The sequence below is a fragment of the Eutrema salsugineum genome, unplaced genomic scaffold (assembly GCF_000478725.1).
Source record: "Eutrema salsugineum unplaced genomic scaffold, Eutsalg1_0 scaffold_8, whole genome shotgun sequence".
Taxonomy (NCBI): Eukaryota; Viridiplantae; Streptophyta; class Magnoliopsida; order Brassicales; family Brassicaceae; genus Eutrema; species Eutrema salsugineum.
Genome location: NW_006256414.1, coordinates 13,192,670 through 13,217,217, shown reverse-complemented (window position 1 = coordinate 13,217,217; position 24,548 = coordinate 13,192,670). Strand labels below are relative to the sequence as shown.

At 43.0% G+C, this 24,548-nt stretch overlaps 1 protein-coding gene, 1 long non-coding RNA gene and 1 other non-coding gene across 3 annotated transcripts; 2 read left to right on the top strand and 1 right to left on the bottom strand.

Moving 5' to 3' along the window:
• Positions 1 to 2,902: 2,902 nt before the first annotated feature.
• On the top strand, positions 2,903 to 4,309 carry LOC18010254. The gene is made up of 4 exons (XR_002896519.1): positions 2,903 to 3,376; positions 3,474 to 3,780; positions 3,862 to 3,945; positions 4,126 to 4,309. It is a non-coding gene; the product is annotated as an uncharacterized LOC18010254 (long non-coding RNA).
• A 5,000-nt stretch (positions 4,310 to 9,309) lies between these two features.
• LOC112082615 lies at positions 9,310 to 9,416 on the bottom strand. The gene has a single exon (XR_002897285.1). It is a non-coding gene; the product is annotated as a small nucleolar RNA R71 (small nucleolar RNA).
• A 13,574-nt stretch (positions 9,417 to 22,990) lies between these two features.
• LOC112088925 lies at positions 22,991 to 23,866 on the top strand. The gene is made up of 2 exons (XM_024159451.1): positions 22,991 to 23,263; positions 23,336 to 23,866. The coding sequence occupies exons 1-2, from the start codon at positions 22,991 to 22,993 to the stop codon at positions 23,864 to 23,866; spliced, it is 804 nt and encodes a 267-aa protein (XP_024015219.1).
• Positions 23,867 to 24,548: the final 682 nt, after the last annotated feature.

Genomic DNA, 24,548 nt, shown 5'->3' with positions numbered 1-24,548 from the left:
ACTTCCATCCACCTTGGCCACTTCCATCCATCCTTGGCCACCTCCATTTCATCCTTGGCCACTTTCACCACCTCCAGGTAAGTTTTCTTTTCCTTAAACTTTTTAAATCTTTACATACCCTATTTCTCATCCTTGCCTGATTTATTTCAAACTGGGGCAGTGTGATTTACGTCTGGGGGAGGATTTCATCCCTTTCTAACCACCTTTTCTTGCATGAGCCATTGCACTCTGCATTTTCTTTAAAATTTTTCAAATTTTTCGATTTTTATTAAAACCTTTTCAAAATCTTTTGAGTTTCAAAAACTGTTTTCAAAGGTCAAAAACATTTTGAGGGAATAATGACTAAATCGATGATGATAATCAACCTGTTTGCTTCTACACCAATCACTCATAAAAGCTCTTTCAAGGTTTAGTACTAGACTAGGCGGTAGCTAGAGTACTTGCACTACTAAATCCCACCAGAGGACTTCTATTCATGAAGATCTTTTCTGCCAGGATATACTAGCTCATTTTACTTGGACTTAATCTTGACATCTAATTTTCTCATCAATGGTTTTAAGAAGGCATCATGATATACATCTAGGACATCTTTTCCTTATTGTTACCACTCTTTGTTATCCTAAATGGCCAGTTCATCTTTAGCTGGTACCACACCCTTAACCCAAACCTTCATGTTCAAACCTCATGCATTCTCTCTTAAGTTTATATCGACAGTTATGTGCAAAAACGCCGGAGAGGGAGGAACAATATAGTTTTCAGTCACTCAACAGAAAAACTGAAAGAGACCATAAGGGAGTGTGCCAGAAATCTTATGATGCCTCAGAAAAACTCATTTTTAAAGGTAATTTTCGTGCTCCCTAAGACTCCAAGTCAAAAGACAGTTTCCCCTTTCTGAAAAACAAAAAAGAAAAAAAAAAGAAATAAAGGAAAGGGAACTAAAAGCCTAAAGAGTCTTAGAAGCAGAAATCACCTGAGCCAAGGCAATAGGTATTCACTTAAGGAGTTATGGATTCACAACCTGGACAAAAATATAAGTCTGGGGGAAATATAAGGCAAACCTGAAGAAAGGAGATCAGAAATCTTGAAGCAAGAAGAGTATGACTGAAACTGTGGGGGCATTTATCAGTTCCATCCTCTCTTGCTGTTTTCTATAATATCCTGTCTCTCCAGAAAAAGGTAACCTTAAACACATCAGCTTTACCATTAAAAATCCTTTTTGATACCTAACCTTGAATGCTTTGTTTAATATCCTTTTGATGAGAACCACTGAAACTTTTAATGAATGTTAAGAGCTAGTTAATTGGAAGTTAATTCTAAGTGTGTGGATTTTCGCATGACGGATTAACGGACTAGTTATGTTTGTATTTTGGTGAGAATTTTCTAGACTTGATCTGACTGATGCATTGTTCATAATTAAGGTCTAGATGTATGGTTGCTGATATTTTTGAATTCCCTCTCATTTTTGTTGAATGATATTTTTCCAGATTAGATCTTGTTTTGTTTGAGGACAAACAAAATCTTAAGTCTGCGGGAGTTGATAACACCTGATTTTGACCACTTTTCACCATTGAAGCCCTAAATGAGACCTGGAAGACCTAAGGACCTATAAATACATTGTTTAGCAGCCCTAAACGGGTGTGTGCTCCTGTAATGAGATTTTGAGCCACCAAACTTTGTTTTTCTAGGGTTAGGCGATGGAGATGGGGATTCTTCCCCAGATCCATTGTTCTTCCTCTTTTTCATCTTATTAACTTTTCTGTTTCATTCTTTTACATTCTTATATGTCTTTCATCATTCATTACATCATGTAGATTAGTCCCAGAGAGTCAAGTTGTTTGAAGATATCGACAAGCATATATATCGATTAGGATTTCTATTGTTCTTAGCCATATTCTGGATCTCATATCTTCTAAGTAATTCGTAAAGCATGAGAGTAGATTCATGACCTATTCTCTGAACCTAGGATCGATCAGAGCCACGAGAGTGCTGTATCAGATCATCCTTACCTAGCTTCAAAAGAACATAGTCGCTATAGGAGTCGAAAGCTACCTATAGAGAAGATGTGAGCAGACGAATTCAATGTCCAATGCATGATCTTAAGTTTAGCATGAGAGCGAGAGTTAATTGCTAGATCTAAGAGATTAGTTGATTAAGGTGACGACAGTTGGTTAATCATACATGTGTCTATTCTAGTTCAATGCAGATTCCCAGAAACAGATGAAGTTAAATCGTCCGGAAGTTAATTGGAAATGCCACCATACATCGATTAGAGTAAACCGGAGAAGTCTAAATCGCCACCTATGAGTTTAAGAGTCTTTAGTTTGAGTCGATATGCTTTAGATATTCTTTTAATAATTCATCATGCATTGCATTTCTTGTGAATACAAGATTAGGTTTAGTTTAGGATCTTAACCAAAAACCCCAAATCTTTTATTGGTTTATGAGTTTTCTTACTTCCAGTTTGTTGTTTCTTCCCTGTGGATCGACACCCTAAGTCCTACAACGTACATCTGTGCACTTGCGTGCACTTGCAGACACTAGGGTTTTAAAAATCTAAAACTTAAGGAGGACTAACGTACTTGTTAAAAAACAACCCTAGGCCCGCAAGCCCATCACACATTTCATTGCATGTAACAAAACTGATGATGCATCGCATGTAGCTAGTTTGTTCTTTAGAGACATTTTTCGGATACATCAGGTTATTAATAGCATTAGAAGATAGCGTTTTATGTATTTGTGCTATAAATGACTTAGTTCTGACTTTTATATAGCGTTTCTAAAAATTAAACGCTATAATATGTTGTGCATGTGAAAAAAAGTTATATTCCCGCTTATATTTTTTTAAGTGCCCGCCTCTAAATAAAAATTTGGGGAAATTTTAACCTAAACACTTAGGGGAATACTTAATTTTTTTATGTTCGTGTCCCTTTGCTCTCCTTTCTCTCTTCCCTTTTGCTCTTTCGTTCTCTCCTCTTTCACTCAAAATCTTAAAATCAAAATAAAAGTGCGACCCATTGAGAGAAGATCAGAAGAAATAGATGGAAGATAGAGCATCTCCTCTTGAGCTATGAGATCTATCGTTGATGGCGAGCGATGACCCTCACTCACTCGCTAGAGATTTCTCGTAAATCTGACTCTCCTTCACCATGTTAAATCCCACTCTCTCTCACTGTATCGAATCCTGCTTCCTCCGCCGCCTCGATTTTTCCCATCTCAAGATCTGCGTCTTCTTAAACCCATGCCTTTGATTTCCTTTAGGTGCTTTGTATTTTCCATTGTTTCTCACTTATATCTTTTTGGGTTCTGTCTTTTGAAGAACACAATCAACAATGAAAGCAGAGGTTTCATCCATTTCTATGGTCTTAAGACCTAAAAGGTATGGGCTTTACTCTATATCTCTCTCTTCTTTATCTTCTGTGGGTATCTTTTACAGAAGGAATCTAATTTGTTATGGGTGATTTAATTTTGTGCAGGACTTGTTTCGCCAAAACAGTTTTGGTGTTGAAGTGTTTGGGTGTTTTTATAAAAAAGGACAAATTACCATCTTTCATAGATCGCTGAAACAACATTGAGAGTTTTTACGAAACCCTTATCCGATTCAGTAGTTTTGTTCAGAGTTTTTGTGTGGATTTTGCTGTTTTATTGGTAAAACCCTTTTTTCATAGTTCGATCTGCAAATCTTTTTTACAGTTTGAAATTTTTGACTACTAGTAGAACCCTGTGAAAGGTGAACACTTTTTAGGGAACATAATCTTGGAAGTAAAAGTGACTACACCAAAGGTTGGTTTCATGGATTTTTTGAATCTAATAAGAAATTCGTTACTCCAATAATATTTGTTTAAGAGGTTATGTTTGTTACAGGGAGAGATGAGATAGCCTGTAAAAACGTGATGAGGATTTTTATTGCTCGAATCCCTCCATCAGTCTCTGACTTAGATTCCAAAGGTAATCCAATTTGCTTTGTTGTGTTTTTATTTTTGAGAATGGTTTCTAATAGCTGTAGAAAACATGAACATTCATTGACTTATCTCATACAACGATTCTGAGAGATATGGAAAAATAGTAAATTTATACATGCCTAAGTTAATCTATCATTCTCTAAAGCTTTCTCTTTTGTGATTTCAGATTTAATGGAGGATCTGATGGCACACTCATGATCTGGGAGGTACAACAGTTTCTGTTGATTGGAAGTTGTGACAGCATCCAAATTTATCTTCTAATTATATACTTGTGTATATTTGTGATTTAGGTCTTTTTTAATACTTTGGCCTTTGTAATACTTTGAATATTAATAAATTTCATTTTTTTTTTGCCGCAATAACAAACACAGCTTAATAAGAAAGAACAAGTATAGTATAATAAGAAACTGCTATCAACTTAGAATGCTGTGAGAATATAATAATAGCAAAATCCAAATGCTATTGTATTATATACGATTGCAGACAAAAATGTGCTATATTTAATGTTGAATCAATAGCAATGCCCAAAACCGCTATCTAATGTATCAGACTTGTTATCGCAGGCGATGATAGAGTGCTTAACTAAATGATATTATATCGTTAGATAGCGATTTTCAGCCGCTATTAAAGTCCATTTTTCCTGTAGTGCATGGCATGCCTAGAAGCATAGTATCTGATCGAGACACCAAGTTCTTAAGTTACTTTTGAAAAACTCTATGGTCTAAGCTAGGTACAAAGCTATTGTTTTCCACTACTTGTCACCCACAAACTGATGGAAAAACTGAAGTACTGAATAGAACATTGTCTACTTTATTGCGAGCATTGATCAAAAAAAATCTTAAAGCATGGGAAGACTGCTTGCCTCATGTAGAATTCGCATATAATCATTCGGTGCATTTGGCTACTAAGTTTTCACCTTTTGAAATTGTATATGGCTTTAATGCTTTGTCGCCTTTGGATCTAACCTCTCTTCCTTTAAGTGAAAGAACTAGTCTAGATGGAAAGAAGAGAGCAGAACTTGTTAAATAGATCCATGAGAAGGTCAGACCTAACATAGAGGAGAAGACAAAGCAATATGTCAAGCACGCTAACAAAGGCCGACGCAAGCTTACCTTTGAGAAGGGAGATCTCGTTTGGATGCACCTACAGAAGGAGAGATTTCCAGGAGAAAGGAAATCTAAACTAATGCCAAGAGTCTATGGACCCTTCGAGATAAATAGAAAGATCAATGATAATGCCTACCAACTTGATCTACAAGGTAAGTACAAAATAAGTTCTACTTTCAATATTGCTCACTTGATTCCTTATTTTGCAGATGATCCAGATTTGAGGACAAATCCTTTTCAAGAAGGTGTGGGATGATATGATCTTGTATAGCATCAACAAAGAGCTGAAACCAGAAGAAGAACCGCAAGGAGTTAAGGAGCTAAGGAACAAAGACAAGAAGCAAGGAATGGAACAAGAAGACCCTTTGCTCATTTCAAATGGTCCCATGATCGAGCAAAGACCAAGAGGCTCAATGAAGCTGTTGGAGATATACTTAAGCAAGGAAAGCTTAAGGAACAAACGGGAAAAGAAATGGGTACAACTGCATTAGTTGTGATCCAAGTCCGAGAAGGCTAATGGGCTTGTGGTCCAGCTATGTACTATTTTTCCCTATCTCAAGTTTTGTCCCAATGAGTTTTCTTGAGATATGTTTTTAATGAGGCATAGTTTGGATCACCTCACACCAGCCCATTCAGCCGAGCCCAAGGGAAGAAGAAGAGGAGCGTGTGAAGAAGAGTTTGAATTCAAACTTAGCCAGCTTTCAAAAAACTAGTTCCTAGACACTTTAATGCTTTGTAGACTTGCCTGTTCTTTCTTTATATTCTCTTGTACACTCTCTTTTTAGACAATCTTATCTTTTATCAAAATGTTTTCTAAGTAAGATCAAACCCTTCTTGTTGGTGTGTTATATCCTTCAAGGCCTTTCGATTCATCTTTGGTGTATAATATCCTTAGTTGTTTCGAAAACCTATTCATCAAGGGTCTTCGCACCCCTTGGAATCTCATCAAATCCATAAAACTTGAAACAACTTGTTGGGGTCGGTTTCATACTGATATGTTCATAATTTGCATCATTTAGGTTGCATAAATCATTCCAAATCATGTTTTATTTCATGCATTTTAGGTCCTTAGGGTTTGTTTTAGAACTTAGGAGATGCATTAGGTCCCAATGAGTCTTTGCATGTTTTGAGTGTCTATCAGGTGAATATGGAGCTGAAAAGACGAATCCAGGAGGTGGAATGGTGAGCAAAGCTTGAAAAAGTGGAAAACTTGGGTCTATGGAGGTTATCGGCCATTCTCGCTGGCCAGGAAGGTTTTGTCGACCATTTTCACGTACCGCGGGTGGACTTTGTCGACCAAAACACGTACCGCGAGTGAAGTGTATCGGCCAAAATCTCCGGGTGCAAACATGTCTCAGAAATCGCCTGTCCGGGGAACCTTCCGATCCGATTCAGATGGCGGGTGCTTGATAGAAGTTGGAGAGCATTGGATCACGGTCTCATAGCAATTGGAATCGTGGAATTCGGACGCGTGAGCAGAGAGTTAAGCTCGTCGGAAGGAGCCCCTATCTCACAGGTATTCCGGACCGAGCAGATCAGTTCTGAAGGATGCGAAGGACGGTGCACTTCCAGGCCGATTCAGTTTCCGGGTCCTTCATGAGAATCAGAGACATTTGAGTTTTCTTTCCAGAACGTCCAAGAGAATTAAATTCGGATCTATGAGCAGAAAGATACGGTCTCCGGAATGGACACATCTCTAGACGCCTCTCTCTGGTCGTGTACATGCACTGCAAAGATGTGCCCTCCAGGAAGCCTTACACTTCCCAAGCACCGAAGCTTCCTTCACAAAAGTTGGAGATAAATGAGTCCTCTGTCTTCTGCAACCGAAATCATTCAATTCGGACAAGTCTCATAGGAGTTACACTCTCCGGAATTCGAAGTGGTCTAAGCTGCTCTGGATGCTGCGAGATGGTCTTGCGACTTGGTTAACCCGCAGGCCTGAAGATGAACGCCTGAATGCTGATGCTGCGAGTTGATATGTGCGGGTAAACTATCACTGGAAGAGGTCTGAAGCTCAAGAGCAAGAGAAATGCTAAGTCCACAATCGTGCGACTTAGGCATGCGAGTTAGCCGCGCCTGGAACTATGCCGCACGATCACTCGCAAATCACTCCGACTTGAGCCTGCGACCTAGGTGCAATAGAGACCAACCCGCACAGTTTGTACATTTCCCAGAAACCGCCTTAGCCCTGCGAGTTGGAGAGGAAAGAGACCAAGCAGCAGCAACACTCGCAAAACACTCCTACTTAGGCGTGCGGCTAAGACAAGGCGATTCAGGCTTCACAAGACAAGTCTTCATCTACTGCGACTTAGGTGTGCGACCTGGGACATACTGGACCGACCCGCAGTAATTCCCACTTTATCCATTAAAGCCGGGTCAGGACCCGGTTTGTTCCGGGCTGACCCGGTTCGTTTTTAAGGAAGTATAAATACTTTTTAGGGTTTTTTGGGAGAGGATTAAGTTTTATTCCCTTTGTCTCTTGCCTCTTTTGTGAAAAAGACTCCATTAAGAAGAGAAATATCTAATTTTGAGTGTTGAATCAAGAGAGTTTAGAGAGATCTGGGTGTTTAAAGCTGTTTTCTTTTGAATCTATCATCTCCATCTCCATTTCTCATCATTAATGATGCTAATCTTCTCAACTTGCAAAGGTTTAAGAGAGATTAGTATGATTAGTGAGTAGTCACCTTAATGAGGTTCTAGATGTGTAGGTTAGGGTGCTAAAGTGTTAGATTAGGAGTGCTTAGGGCTAGATTCATTGATTCATTTCTCTAAACAACTGTTATCTATGCTAGATCCTTGATAATCACTTGAGATTTAGATTCTGGGAATTTCATGCACCAAAAGTGTTTGATGAAATTCCTGAAAGAGTTGTGTTAGAGGTTTAAGTAATTTTTCATCATGGGAATGATTTGTTAAATGCTTGAATGATCATTCAGAACTGTTTATTAATGCATATTGGTTCATATTTCACAAATGGGAATTTGGTTTGAAAATGGATTAGTATAGGGGTTAATACCTTCATGTGAGGATTAACCTAGATTAGAGTTCTTAATCACTTGAATCATGTCTCATCATTGTCATCAGCATCTCTAGTTTAACACCAAAGCACCCTGACCAACTATCATGTCTAGAATCTCATGCCTCCATCATATCATATTCACATCATATCATTTGTCATTGTCATTAGTCTTTAATCCTGTTTATATTTATAGTTTTCTCTAGATTAATCAAAACCCACTCTTGTTTGCTTGAATTAAGAACTTGATCATATAGCTTAGTGTCTAACACCACATCTGGATTGATAAACCTCTTTGTGCTACATTGACAAGGGGATTGATAGCCCTGAGACCCTAAAAAGTCTTGTCTATCAATTGGCGCCGTTGCCAAATTGTGGTTTGATTAGCATTAAGCTCTGATCTGTTCTTGAGATCAAGTGCTTACTTTCTTGTTTTTACTGATTCCTTTCAAGTTCTGTTTGTGATTTCAGGTGTATGAACACCAGGTCTAGATCAAGAAGCTGTGGTCCTCCTTTTCCTCTAAACGACAACATCAACCTTTTGGTACCAAGGAGGAGAAGAGACAGACGTGGTAGACAAATTGATCAGACTGAGATGGCAGAACAAGGAGATCACGTGGTAGATATAGAACAACCAGTTCAGGAGCAACAGCCTCAAGGTCATGGAGCTGGTATTGGAGTTGGTCAAGGGCTTCACCAGGGTAGTGTTCAGCAGGAACAGGTGCACCATCAACAAGCTTATGTCCACCAGGGACAAGCTCAAGCTCATCAACAGAGGCATCAGGCCAATGTTCAGCAAAGACACCAGGTGCACCACCAACCCCACCCTTTCCAACCACAGCAAAGAAGATATGAGCAACCCCAAGTCTATGTTGGAGAGAATGACAGGGCCAATGCTCATCAGTATGGAGCTGGTATTCAGGCACCACCTGTGCAAAACAACAACTTTGAAGTGAAAGCATCATTGCTGAATATGGTCCAGAACTCAAAGTTCCATGGGTTAGCAATGGAAGATCCCTTGGAACACTTGGACCAGTTTGATAAGGTGTGTGATCTGACCAAGATCAATGGAGTTTCAGAAGACAGCTTTAAGCTAAGACTATTCCCATTCAGTCTTGGTGATAAAGCTCATCAATGGGAGAAGAATCTTCCAAGAGGCTCCATTCAAACCTGGGAGCAATGCAAGCAAGCCTTCTTATCTAAGTTCTTCTCCACCTCAAGAACTGCAAAACTGAGGAACCAAATCTCTAGCTTCACTCAGCACAGCAATGAAAGTTTTGGTGAAGCATATGAGAGATTCAGGAGCTACACAAACCAATGCCCACACCATGGGTTTAGTGAAGCTTCTCTTCTCAGCACACTGTATAGAGGAGCTCTTCCCAAGATTAGAAACCAGCTGGATACTGCTTCCAATGGGAACTTTCTGGGTAAAGAGATACATCCTGCTTTAGAGCTAGTGGAGAACTTAGCATTGAGCAATGATACTTATGGTGAAGACTATGACAGATCAAATAGGTCTGAAGGTTCAAGCTCAGAACAGAGGCTCACCAGAGAAGTTAAGGAGTTGAGAAGTGAATTAGACAAGCTGAAATTCACCACTCAGAAGCCAATACATTTTGTTGGAGAGTATGAGGAACCTTCTCAAATCTTTGAGAACATAAGTGAAGAAGGTCTTACCCAAGAGGAGCTCAACTACATTGGGAATCAGAGGTTCCAAAGATATCAGTATGGTAATGCCAATCCAAACCTTTCTTACAGGAACACCAATGTAGCTAACCCACAAGACCAGGTCTATCCCAATTCTCAAGCTCCAAAGAACTTTGTTCCCAAGAACAACTTTCAAGGGTCATTCCAACCCAAGAATCAATTTGGTCAGAATCAGAGTTTTGGTCAGCAACAGCAACCATTTCAGGGCACTGGTTACACTTCACAGCAGCCAAAGGCACCACCAGGGTTTGGTCCACCACAGTTCCAACAGCAGGCGCCGGTTCAACAACAGTTTCAGCCACCAATGGTTCAACAGCAGCCACAGATGGGTACAGATATGGTTGGTATTCTACAACAACTACTTCAGGGTCAACAGACTATGCAGCAGGAAATCAAGGAACTGAAGCAAAACCAGGCATCAAGCTCAAGGAACCAAGGTCACCTACCTGGAAAACCAGAACCCAACCCCAAGGAATATGCCAAAGCCATTACACTGAGGAGTGGCAAGGAGTTACCTGGTATTGAGAACAACAAAGTGATCATTGAGGACAATGATCAACCTGAGGGGGAGGCAGCCTTAAAGGATGATCAAGTTGCTGAGAAACCAAGGACAGAAAAGGGTAAAGAGGTAGCAAAGGAACCAGAACCAGAGAAGAAGTATGTGCCACCACCTCCATACCAACCCAAGCTCCCATTTCCAGGGAGATTTAAGAAGCAACTAGTGAACAAGGCAAGAGCTGTATTTGAGAAGGCACTCAAAGAGACACCACTCACAATGCCTCTCATTGATGCATTCTTAATGATGCCGAAGATGGGGAAGTTCTTGAAGGATGCAATTCTGAACAAGACAAAAGAGCTTCAAGGCATGGTAGTACTAAGTCATGAATGCAGTGCTATCATTCAGAAGAAGTCCATTCCAAGGAAGTTAACTGATCCAGGGAGCTTCACACTCCCTTGTGCCATTGGACCTCTTCTATTCTCTGGATGTCTTTGTGATTTAGGAGCATCAGTCAGCTTGATGTCATTCTCCATAGCTAAGAAGTTGGGCTTTAGAGTTTTCAAACCCTCAAGGATTTCTCTTATCCTTGCAGATAGATCAGTTAGATTGCCTGTTGGTATGTTGGAAGATCTACCTGTGCAAGAAGGAATAGTCCTTGGGCACAAGATCTCTGAAAAGGGTATTGAGGTTGATAAGGCAAAGGTGGAAGTGATGGTAAATCTGCAAACCCCCACTTCTGTTAAAGGGATAAGGAGCTTCCTTGGTCATGCAGGGTTTTATAGAAGATTCATAAAGGGCTTCTCAAGGATTGCCAGGCCCTTAACAAGACTGTTGTGTAAGGAGGTGGATTTCATCTTTGATGCTGAATGTGAAGAAGCCTTTAAGTTGATCAAGGAGGCATTGGTTAGTGCACCAATAGTTCAGGCACCAGACTGGTCCCTACCTTTTGAGGTCATGACAGATGCCTCTGACTTTGCTGTTGGAGCAGTACTTGGACAAAAGAAAGACAAGAAGCTGCATGTGATCTACTATGCCAGTAGAACACTTGACTCTGCCCAAGAGAAGTATGCTACAACTGAAAAGGAAATGCTGGCAATTGTCTTTGCCTTTGATAAGTTCAGAAGCTACCTGGTGGGATCAAAGGTCATTGTGTATACTGATCATGCAGCCCTCCGGTACTTGATGACCAAGAAAGATGCCAAGCCAAGGCTGTTGAGATGGGTTTTATTGCTCCAAGAGTTTGATATGGAGGTGCTTGATAAGAAGGGCATTGAGAATGGAGCTGCAGACCATCTCTCAAGGCTGAGGATTGAAGAAAAAGTTCCCATAGATGATGCTTTGCCTGAAGAGTCTTTGATGGTGCTCCATTCATACTTGGATTTTGAGGAAGTAGAGAGCATTCAAGAAAGGAGGATGCCTTGGTTTGCAGACATAGTGAACTATCTTGCATGTGGGGTGGAGCCTCCTGAATTAGATGCCTACAAGAGGAAAAAGTTCTTCAGAGATGTCCAGAGATACTATTGGGATGAGCCCTACCTCTATGTTCTGAACAAGGATCAGCTGTACAGAAGGTGTCTTGCTGAAGAGGAGATGCAACCTGTGTTGCAAGAATGTCATGGTTCTGCCTTTGGAGGTCACATGGGGGCATTCAAAACTGTGGCAAAGGTTCTTCAAAGTGGGTTTTGGTGGCCTAAAATGTTCAAAGATGCCCAGTTGGTGGTTTCAGCATGTGATGCCTGGCAGAGGCATGGTAACATATCTAAGAGAAGTGAGATGCCTCAAAACCCCATTTTAGAAGTTGAGATCTTTGATTGCTGGGGAATTGACTTTATGGGACCTTTCATTTCATCCTATGGAAATCAGTACATACTTGTTGCTGTGGACTATGTGTCCAAATGGGTTGAGGCCATTTCTTCCCCTACCAATGATTCCAAGGTTGTAGTGAAGCTGTTCAAGAGCATCATCTTCCCTAGGTTTGGAGTTCCAAGAGTTGTCATCTCTGATGGAGGATCCCATTTTTTGAACAAGACTCTGGAAGGTTTATTGAGAAAGCATGGAGTTAAACACAAGATAGCTACTCCATATCATCCTCAAACTAGTGGCCAGGTTGAAGTATCCAATAGACAGATCAAGGCCATTCTTGAGAGGACTGTTAGCTCAAGCAGAAAAGATTGGAGCAAAAGGCTAGACGATGCATTATGGGCTTACAGGACTGCCTTTAAAACTCCAATTGGAACATCACCATTCATTTTGCTATATGGGAAGAGCTGCCACCTTCCTGTTGAGTTGGAGTACAAAGCTATGTGGGCTGTGAAGTTTCTAAACTTTGATATCAAGACAGCTCAAGAGAAAAGGATCATGCAACTTCATGAACTTGAGGAGATCAGGCTTGAAGCTTTTGAAAGCTCAAAGATCTATAAGGAGAAGACCAAGGTCCTGCATGATCAAAAGATTCTGAAGAGAGAGTTCAAGTATGGTGATTTGGTCTTGCTTTTCAACTCAGACTTAAGTTGTTTCCAGGAAAGCTTAAGTCTAGGTGGTCTGGACCTTTCAAAGTTCTTGAAGTGAGGCCTTATGGTGCCATTGTCTTGGAAGGAAAGAATGGCCAGGAATTTGTGGTGAATGGACAGAGAATCAAGCATTACTTAGTTTCACAAGGGAAAGAGGAGGCTACAACAGTTCCTCTTTTTGATCCACCAGCCTGTTAAACAGGTCTCAAAGTCAAACTTAGAGACTTTAAACAAAGTGCTCTTGGGAGACAGCCCAAGCTTATCTTTGTACATAGTTCTTTTGATTTCTTCTCTTTTCTTTTATGTTTTAGAACCTTTTGATGGGTTTTGTGAGTTGGTCTCAGGTACTAGGTGATCTTTGGAGGACATAGCTCAGTGATGAATGGAATGGAGCATGTGAGAGAGCTGAGAGGACTGTTTAAAGCCTGAAAAACTTGAAGAACGCCTCAGTGCTACCTAGGTGTGCGGGTCAGAAGAGAGGGAGCTAGGCCGCACGTCTATTCGGAATTTACTCCGGCTTGAGTGTGCGACCTAGAAGCATGGAAGCTGAGCCGCACCAGAAAGAAGAAGGCCGAGAGTTCTAAGTGCTAAACTGTGCGACCTGGTGCTGCGGCCTGAAACCCAAGGAGGCTAAGTCGCACGATCATTCGCAATTCACTCCGAGATGATCGTGCGACCTAGAAACACGAAGGCCAGGCCGCACTAAACAGGAGGGGTCCAAAACGCCTAAGTCCAAAACTGTGCTAGCTGGTGCTGCGGGTTAAAAGAAAGGAAGCTAGGCCGCACACCCATTCGCAATTTACTCCGGGTTAAGTGTGCGACCTAGAAACACGGAGGCCAGGTCGCAGAATGAAGAGAACGGCCAAGGAGTTTAAGTGACAAAACCTGCGGCTCAGGCGTGCTAGCTGGGGATATGAGTTCCAAGCCGCAGCAAAAAGAGGAACGGCCAGAATGCCTAAGTAACAAAGGCTGCGGGATGGTTGTGCGGGTTAGACATAGGATGACCAGGTAGCACAAAAATATTTCCGGTTCTACACCGAGACGGTCACACGGCTCGATCCCGACGGTTCCCGGACGCACAAAAGAGAGAAAGGAGGCCGGTCAATGAGAAAAGGACGGGTCAAAGCCTTGACTGGTCAAAATAGATCTATTGACCACCAGTCCAAAGGCTTGACCCTACCCCACTCTCTCTCTTCCTCACAACAAACCCGAGTTTGCAACTCTCTCTCTCATTTCTCTCCATTGTTTTCACCATATCTCTCTCATTTCTCCACCAAAATTGTTGATTCAAAGTGCTCTTAGCTCGTTTTTGAGTTGTTAACATCATCCTGATTGCATTTGGAACTCGTTGCATCTTAATCCCAAGGTATTTCATCCTGTTAAAATTCATCTCTTTCCATGTTCTTCAATGGTGATTTTTGAACTTTAAGGTGTGGAATCGATTTTGATAGGTTGTTTTAGACCTTGGGATTATTTTTATAAATGCTAGGGTGCTAGATAGTCTTGGAAAACAGAGCACTTTGTTGGTAATTACCTGTTCTTGAATTTTGAAAATTGTTGCAAGTAATTCATGAAAGAAATCGATTTTTTTTTTAAAACAGGAGTTGAAGACTTTTGTGAGGCTTATCCTTGTACTAACAATATTTTTTGAGAATCTCTTGGCAGATGACTGAAAGAACCAACTCTTTGGCCAAGAAGAAGGGCCCTGCATCAAAAGGCAAAGGTTTGGTCTCAGGAACTTCAAAGCCAAGAGACAAAGGTCAAGGTGCAAAGAATACCACAAAGCAAGGAAAGTGTGATCCAGCGCCAAAAAGGACAAGGCCTGAAGGAAGAGATTTGGTGGTTGCTTCTGGTTCCAAGAAAAAGGGGAAACAGTTGGCTGTGGTATCTGAGAGTGAACAAACTGAAAGTGACTCCAGCAGCTCAGCTGGTGGTTCCCAAGGCACCATTGAAGAGGGATCAAAGAAGTTCAAGAAAACTGAACCAGAAACACTTGATTATCTGGCTAAGTTTCAGCAGATAGAGATCCAGCAAGGGAGATTCCCTGATTTGGACTTTCTGAAGAAGATTGGCCTCTATGAAGATGTCAAGACTTTGCTTGGGAACATGGGTGTTGAGTCACTTTTGGAGATGAGAGGAATCGCTTATGAGCAAGAGTCCCAAGAGTTCTTGGCCTCCTTTGAAGATTTCATTTACTACCCAAGGGATTCAAGAATCATTCAAGGAGATGGACTTGGACATGTGGAGTTTACTGTGAAAGGGAAGGAGTATTCAGTGTCATTCAGAGAATTGAATAAGATCTTTGGGTTTTCAGCACCTAGAAATGAACTTCTCTCTAACCAGGTCAATCTCAGAAAAGATGAGATCCAACTTCTATGGAGATCAATTGCTTCTGGGAAGTACACAGCTGGAACAGCAAAGGCCTCTTGGATAAGGAACCCAGTTCTGAGATATGTACACAAGATTCTCTCTCACAGCTTTTACTTCAAGATTGATGTTGGAAGAGTTCACAAGGGAGATCTGATGCTTCTTGGTGTAGGGCTGAGACCGCTGATGCCAACACATGAAGATGGGGAACCCTATGAAGGGTATGCATACCCACTTTGCCTTGCATCTCAATTAGCAAGGTCTTTGATGTTCTACAAAAAGTGCATGTGGGGTTCTACAAAGCAAGATGCAAAGCTGACCCATGGATGGGTGGTAACAAAGATCTTGAAAGCCATGGGGTACAGATTCAAGGAGAACAAGGCAAAGTTTGATCTGATTAATGAAGCACATTTGTGTAGGATTGGCTTTCTCCAAGGAAGAGTGGGTACCAAGGCAAGCTTGCAGAGAAGAAGCCTCCAAGGGAAAGAAAGCAACCGCTGAAGATGCTACCACAAGTGCAGCTGGTGCTCAAGATGCTGATCTGCCTCCACCTCAAAAACGTTTTGGTGGAAACAGATATCACTTTGATGATTACAACTGGGAGGAACCAGGCACTTCAGGGTTCAGAGCTCAACAGAAGATTGGTATTCTCCAACAATGGTGCAAGTAACAAGACAAAACCATCCACAAGATGGCCAACTGCATCAAGGAGATGAAGAAGAGGATCAAGAAGCTTGAAAACCCTTGCAAAGGTGGGGCTCCAGCACCGGTTTCACCAAGGAACAGAGAGGAAGTTGGGGAGAGTTCCATGAACTGCACAGCCTTGGTCACATATGGAACCACTTGGGTAGATCTTGACGACGGGACTGATGAGGCCAGCCACCATTCTTGGGAAACACCGTCAGGCCACACATCGAACCCCTCCTACTCATTGGGGTCCGATTTCAACAGCCACTAGGTACCACTCAAAACCTTGTAAATAGCATGTAGATTTTCTTTTTCTTTTGCATTTTGGGACTGTGTTATCTAAGTGTGGGGGAGGAGTTTTATCCTTAACTAATCATGTTTTCTATTTTCTTATTTTACACTTTGAGTCTTCTAATCATGTTTTCTATTTTCTTATTTTACACTTTGAGTCTTGAGTCACATTCTAGTTGCATATTCATCTAAGTGCATATAAAAACCAAAAAAATGGAAAAATCTGAAAATTTTACACAAAAAAATGATCATGTAGTTGCATTCTCATTTTTAGGATTGAGTCTAGATTGCATTTGCATGTAGGTTGCATCTTGCAAGGAGGAATGATAGGTTTTCTAGAGAGTACATCACTTTGAGAACTTGAATTGAATATGCTTGTGAATCTTTTTCTGTGCTTGCAAAGTCTGAAATGATTTGAATCTGAGAAGCAAGTTTGAATTGAACTCAACTCTAATTAAGTGGGAACCTTGAACCTGACTTGAAAATATCTTGTGATGCATTGTTTGAAAAAGCTTGTGGATACCAATATACATACTTGAGCTAGAACCACAGTTTTCACCACTCTTTTCCTTAGCTCAAGTAGCTGAATCCACATCATGGATCAGTTCCCATACCTTGAACCCATCCTTCTTTTAAGCCAATGTTTGTGTGTGAATTGAAAGGCCACCTTGGATCAAACTTAGCAGAAAGTGTTAGGTTTAGAGCGACAAGGGCAGGTCTCATTGAGTGCTGTGTTCCAACATCAAGGAACTGAGAGTTTTGGCGAGGAATAAGTATGGGGGAAAAGACTTTTTGGTGAGTGGAAAAAGGTGAGATGAGTGGGAAAGAGAGAGTGAAAATAGCTAGGGGAATGAAAGAAAAAGAAATCAGTCTTGGTGTTTTGAGAGAGTGAGCTCTGGTTTGTTGAAAAGAAAGAGTCTAGCCTCTAAGTAAAAAAGGAAGAAAAGAAGCCAAAGGCTCAAATGTTTTGTTAAGAAAGAAAGAAGAGGCTAGAAGTTGTAAAAGAAAAAGAGCTGTGTAAAGTTTGAGTTCCAAGACTTGAGAGGAAAAGTGAAAAGTGAATCCCCTAGTGAGAGGAAAATGAGAGTGAAAAGTGAGGATTTTTGAGCAAGTGAGGAAGCTTTGAGTAGAGGGTGGGGTGTGATGAGTCTTTGCCCTTGTATGCATAGGTTGCTTTTTACCTTTAGCATTCTGCCAAAGTTTGATCATTCATAGAGAGATCCCTTTGCTGCATTTAACCCACTTGAACACTGATGAGATCGTTTTAATCTCATAGCCTCTCCCTAGCCAAGCCAGCTTGTTTAAACCTTGCATCATGAGATCCACCTGATAAAAGCTTAATGAATGTGAAAGAGTTGAGAGAGAGAAGAACTTGTGGAGATTCCTTGCTGAGTTGATATATATCTGAGTATGACTTTGCATTGCATAATTGAGCATGAACTTGAGTTCTCATTGTGATCACTTCTCTCAAAAAGAAAATGTGAACTCCCATTGCATACAACCTCTTTCTCTCATTTGCTCTTTTTGCTTGAGGACAAGCAAAGGACAAGTGTGGGGGAGTTGATATGTTCATAATTTGCATCATTTAGGTTGCATAAATCATTCCAAATCATGTTTTATTTCATGCATTTTAGGTCCTTAGGGTTTGTTTTAGAACTTAGGAGATGCATTAGGTCCCAATGAGTCTTTGCATGTTTTGAGTGTCTATCAGGTGAATATGGAGCTGAAAAGACGAATCCAGGAGGTGGAATGGTGAGCAAAGCTTGAAAAAGTGGAAAACTTGGGTCTATGGAGGTTATCGGCCATTCTCGCTGGCCAGGAAGGTTTTGTCGACCATTTTCACGTACCGCGGGTGGACTTTGTCGACCAAAACACGTACCGCGAGTGAAGTGTATCGGCCAAAATCTCCGGGTGCAAACATGTCTCAGAAATCGCCTGTCCGGGGAACCTTCCGATCCGATTCAGATGGCGGGTGCTTCATAGAAGTTGGAGAGCATTGGATCACGGTCGCATAGCAATTGGAATCGTGGAATTCGGACGCGTGAGCAGAGAGTTAAGCTCGTCGGAAGGAGCCCCTATCTCGCAGGTATTCCGGACCGAGCAGATCAGTTCTGAAGGATGCGAAGGACGGTGCACTTCCAGGCCGATTCAGTTTCCGGGTCCTTCATGAGAATCAGAGACATTTGAGTCTTCTTTCCAGAACGTCCAAGAGCATTCAATTCGGATCTATGAGCAGAAAGATACGGTCTCCGGAATGGACACATGTCTAGACGCCTCTCTCTGGTCGTGTACATGCACTGCAAAGATGTGCCCTCCAGGAAGCCTTACACTTCCCAAGCACCGAAGCTTCCTTCACCAAAGTTGGAGATAAATGAGTCCTCTGTCTTCTGCAACCAAAATCATTCAATTCGGACAAGTCTCATAGGAGTTACACTCTCCGGAATGCGAAGTGGTCTAAGCTGCTCTGGATGCTGCGAGATGGTCTTGCGACTTGGTTAACCCGCAGGCCTGAAGATGAACGCCTGAATGCTGATGCTGCGAGTTAATATGTGCGGGTAAACTATCACTGGAAGAGGTCTGAAGCTCAAGAGCAAGAGAAATGCTAAGTCCACAATCGTGCGACTTAGGCATGCGAGTTAGCCGCGCCTGGAACTATGCCGCACGATCACTCGCAAATCACTCCGACTTGAGCCTGCGACCTAGGTGCAATAGAGACCAACCCGCACAGTTTGTACATTCCCCAGAAACCGCCTTAGCCCTGCGAGTTGGAGAGGAAGGAGACCAAGCCGCAGCAACACTCGCAAAACACTCCTACTTAGGCGTGCGGCTAAGACAAGGCGATTCAGGCTTCACAAGACAAGTCTTCATCTACTGCGACTTAGGTGTGCGACTTGGGACATACTGGACTGACCCGCAGTAATTCCCACTTTATCCATTAAAGCCGGGTCAGGACCCGGTTTGTTCCGGGCTGACCCGGTTCGTTTTTAAGGAAGTATAAATACTTTTTAGGGTTTTTTGGGAGAGGATTAAGTTTTATTCCCTTTGTCTCTTGCCTCTTTTGTGAAAAAGACTCCATTAAGAAGAGAAATATCTAATTTTGAGTGTTGAATCAAGAGAGTTTAGAGAGATCTGGGTGTTTAAAGCTGTTTTCTTTTGAATCTATCATCTCCATCTCCATTTCTCATCATTAATGATGCTAATCTTCTCAACTTGCAAAGGTTTAAGAGAGATTAGTATGATTAGTGAGTAGTCACCTTAATGAGGTTCTAGATGTGTAGGTTAGGGTGCTAAAGTGTTAGATTAGGAGTGCTTAGGGCTAGATTCATTGATTCATTTCTCTAAACAACTATTCTCTATGCTAGATCCTTGATAATCACTTGAGATTTAGATTCTGGGAATTTCATGCACCAAAAGTGTTTGATGAAATTCCTGAAAGAGTTGTGTTAGAGGTTTAAGTAATTTTTCATCATGGGAATGATTTGTTAAATGCTTGAATGATCATTGAGAACTGTTTATTAATGCATATTGGTTCATATTTCACAAATGGGAATTTGGTTTGAAAATGGATTAGTATAGGGGTTAATACCTTCATGAGAGGATTAACCTAGATTAGAGTTCTTAATCACTTGAATCATGTCTCATCATTGTCATCAGCATCTCTAGTTTAACACCAAAGCACCCTGACCAACTATCATGTCTAGAATCTCATGCCTCCATCATATCATATTCACATCATATCATTTGTCATTATCATTAGTCTTTAATCCTGTTTATGTTTATAGTTTTCTCTAGATTAATCAAAACCCACTCTTGTTTGCTTGAATTAAGAACTTGATCATATAGCTTAGTGTCTAACACCACATCTGGATTGATAAACCTCTTTGTGCTACATTGACAAGGGGATTGATAGCCCTGAGACCCTAAAAAGTCTTGTCTATCACATACCAACCGGTTTAAACCATTTCAAGAATAAATTAACCATCGGGAGAGCCGTTTCAGCAAGGGCCAAACCCCCACATAGGAGGAGTGGGGCGAGCTGTACCCAACGTTGCAGATGGGCCGAGCTGTGAGGAGGCGATGAGCGAACCAAGCCGTGAAGAAGACACTCAGATGGGCCGAGCCGCGCACGAGAGAAAATGGGCCGAGCCATACACAAGTGGAGATGGGCCGAGCTATGCAAAGAAGAATGAACTGAGCCGTTACCTTTCGCAATTGGGCCGAGCTGATTCTTCCTAGATGGGCCGAAGTGAAGTCTTGAATGACGAAAGCCCATAAAAACCCTAGGCGATGCATTGTGGCGGTGGCCGCACGAAGCGATAAAAAAATATTCCAAAAATCTCTCCCGAGATTCTCGGCTAGGCGGTTTAAGAAGTTAGTATAAATAGGAGATTTACACGATTCCTTATGTAACTTTTCACGATCCTAAGCAATAAGATTAAACACTTTTCAAAGCAATAAAAACCTTCTTTTGATCTTACTGTTCTTGCGATAAACCCTACAAATTTTGGATCCCTTAAGTTTTCCTTAACAAATTTTTGGTTGTGCAAGTTTTGGCTCACACAATTTGGCGCCGTCTGTGGGGAATCGAAACTTTCTTACTCTAAATCGACAAGACATTAAGATCCGAAGAACATGGCGAGCAACACCCTCGACGATAACAACAACAACAACAACGACAACGGCGCGGAGAATGACGCTCCGGCATCAGGCACAACGACGACGACAACCAAAACCCAAGAGGAGATGCAAAACATGATGGCTGCGTTGATGAAGTAGATCGACGAGCAGGACAAAAGAAACGAGGCGATTACGGAAAGGCTTGACGCAATGACTACCGAGCGACGACACCCGACTTGGAGAGCTAGAATCCCCGATCCGATGGATGGAGTCCGGATACGCTTCGATTTTTCAACGCCTGCAGAAGCCTCGGGTAGCGACGCAAGAAACCCCTTGGCTCCACCAATGTTACGTCCCCTCGGCGAACAGACTCCAGCAGCAACCCGAATCAACATGACCGAGCCGCCTCCACTCTGTCGAAACTCAAGGCGACGAGCCGACGAAGAGGAGAACGACGTGATCGACGTGGACGCCCAACAATGCGACGGAATCGCAAACTCGCAACAAAACGGCTCGGCTTAGGGAATAAGCCAAGAAGAGCTTTCCTCGGCACTAAACGGCATTCGGACTGATGAAGTCACCGACCCGGCTCGCGGCGACAACCCGACTGAAGAAGAGGAAAACCTCCAATGGATCGAGCAGGCAGAGCGCAAAAACGAGCCAAGGAGAGAAGAGCGGGAGCGGCCTCACCAATCAAAGGGAATGACTCATGCACCAACCCTCGAAATCAAAGAGCTGCGAGCCTCAATGGCTCGGACAGTGGCCGAGATACGCGCCATGAAGTCTCAAGTGCATAATGCGACGAGTGCCGCATCAGAGATCGATCGAATGCTCGAAGAGACCCAGAGAACACCATTCACGGCGAGAATCACGGAGGCTAAGATTCCCGAGCCCGGTAAGGTGAGAATCCCATTCTACGAGGGGACGACCGACCCGAAGGCACACCTCACAGTGTTTCGGATAGCAATGGGACGAGCTTTCACAAAGAACGCTACCAATCTGACAGAGCGGGAAGTAGATGCCGGATACTGCCTACTCTTCGTAGAACATCTCAAGGGAGCCGCGCTCGAATGGTTTTCGCGACAGGAGCGCAATTCAATCGGCAGTTTCCAACAGCTCTCTGCTCTATTCCTTAAGCAGTATTCGATGTTCATGGATTGAGGAACTTTGGATGCCGACCTGTGGACGCTATCCCAAGGACCAAATGAACCGCTTCGGGATTACATGGCAAGGTTCAAGGCGGTCGTATCCAAAGTAGAGGGAATCAGCAAAAAAGCCGCACTCGAAGCTCTGAAGCGGTCCTTGTGGTACAAATCTGATTCCGACGGGAAATGGCCCTCAACACGCCACAAACGATTCATGATGCCTTACATCGATCGTCAGATTTCGTCGTGAACGAAGAAGAGATGAAAAATCTGGACGAGCAGTACGAAGCGACGAAAGCAGCGATCCGGATCTCAATCTTGATGCGCCCCTCGAAGAAAGGCAACCCATCAAACAACCCAACGACGCAGAGCTCGGATGAACCAAGAAGCGGAGGTGCCCACAACTACCAAGTAGGGGCTTGACGAGGAAGAGGAGAGCCGCGCAGCAACACTTGAGTAAGAAGACCCACCAACTACGACGAAAAGGCGTTCTGTGAGTATCACCAAACCTATGGGCACTCGACGGCGCAATGCCGAATTCTAGGAGTCAAACTCGCGGCTAAAATGGCAGCGGGAGAGCTCCAGAATGCGGTGAATCTTAAAGACCTCGTCCCTAATGAGCCAAAAGAGGGAGCCGAGCCGAGCGGCACGGCAGAACCCGTAAATCCTCCCCGACGAGGTGATAACACCAAGCGCGACAAGAGAGGCGAACCCGAAGAGCGACCCGAGCCGAGACAAAGGATCAACATGATCATGGGTGGATCTCAATATTACCAAGACACGGTGTCTTCCATCAAGGCTTATCAGCGCCAAGCCAAAGCGAAGGAAAATTGGACAGACCCGACCGATATTCCGAATACGGTGATCTCCTTCGCCGAAGAGGAAACGGCAGGGATAGATAGACCACACAACGATCCACTAGTGATCGAATTGACGATCAGAGACCACGATGTAGCAAGAGTGCTCATCGATACTGGGAGCTCGGTAGACGTCATCTTTAGGGAGACGCTCAGAAGGATGGGAGTCGATCTCTCTGAGGTGACGGCGATCCCCAAACCTCTAACCTGATTTTCAGGAGAAACAACGATGACTATGGGCACAATTAGGCTCTCTGTGGTAGCTGGCGGAGTCACTATGATCGTCGAATTCTGCGTTACCGATCACCCGGCAATCTACAATGTGATTATGGGAACTCCATGGATCAATGCGATGAGGGCGGTCCCTTCCACCTATCACCTCAGCCTCAAATTCCCGACTCCAGCAGGCATCAAAACAATTTGGGGAAACCAGAAGGAGTCACAAATGTGTTGCTTGGCGGAGCACAAGTTGAGGAACCCCGTCACCAATGCACGAGCAGACGTAGATCGCAAAAAGCTGAAAACGGACCGAGAGCCTGCGAACGAGCTCTCGAAACTCTTATAGCAATTATAGATCGCGGAGAGCTGCGAAACGCGCACCGAGACGGTATGTGACGCGGTGGACTCGGTGTGCATAGACGAAGCCCGTCCAGAACGACGCGTTAAAATCGGAACTAAGCTAGAGGAACCTCTGAGAAGCGAGTTTCTTTCCCTCCTCAAGGAGAATATCGACACTTTTGCCTGGACAGCGGAGGATATGCCAGGCATAAGCATCAGCGTGACCTGTCACGAGCTAAACATGGACCCCACCTTCAAACCAATCAAGCAAAAAAGGAGGAAACTCAAATCCGAACGAGCTAAAGCAGTTAACGATGAAGTGGAAAGATTGCTCAAAGTAGGATCAATTGCCAAGGCAAAATACCCGGACTGGCTTGCGAATCCGGTGGTTGTGAAGAAGAAGAACGGCAAATGGCGGGTCTGTGTAGACTTCACTGACCTCAACAAGGCGTGCCCAAAAGACAGTTTCCCACTACCACACATCGACCGGCTCGTCGAAGCCACCGCGGGAAACAGGTTGTTAACATTTATGGAAACAGGTTGTTAATATTTACAACCAAATCCTGATGCATCCCGATGACCGGGAAAAAACGGCGTTCATAACCAATCGCGGGATATACTGCTACAAGGTCATGCCGTTCGGACTCAAGAACGCATGGACAACATATCAGCGGCTCGTCAATAAAATGTTCGCAGATCAGCTCGAAAAAACCATGGAGGTATACATCGACGATATGTTGGTCAAATCACTCGAAGAAAAAGACCATATCGCGCACCAACGAGAATGCTTCGAGCAGTTGAACAAACATAACATGAAACTGAACCCGGCGAAGTGCAGATTCGCGGTAACCTCGGGAGAGTTCCTCGGCTACTTGGTGACTCACCGAGGCATTGAAGCGAATCCCAAACAGATCAAGGCATTGACCGAGATGCCATGTCCAAGAACGAAGCGAGAAGTCCAAAGCCTCACAGGAAGAGTCGCTGCGCTAAACAGATTCATTTCTCGTTCTACCGACAAGTGCCTGCCTTTCTACGACACCCTTCGAGGAAATAAGAAGTTCGAGTAGGACGAGCGATGCGAAGCAGCTTTCCAGGAGTTGAAGAGTTATCTGGCGAGCCCGCCAATCTTGGTGAAACCAATTGAAGGAGAGCCCCTCTTCCTCTACATCGCCGTATCTGCTACGGCTGTGAGTGGGGTGCTGCTAAGAGAAGAGCGATCCGAGCAAAAA

What these genes read in the sequence shown, in the direction of transcription:
- LOC112088925 (XM_024159451.1), top strand. Translation starts at nt 22,991, where the DNA reads ATGACTATGGGCACAATTAGGCTCTCTGTGGTAGCTGGCGGAGTCACT. An exon ending in TCACCAATGCACGAGCAGAC is followed by an intron (nt 23,264 to 23,335) that starts GTAGATCGCAAA and finishes TAGCAATTATAG; the next exon opens with ATCGCGGAGAGCTGCGAAAC.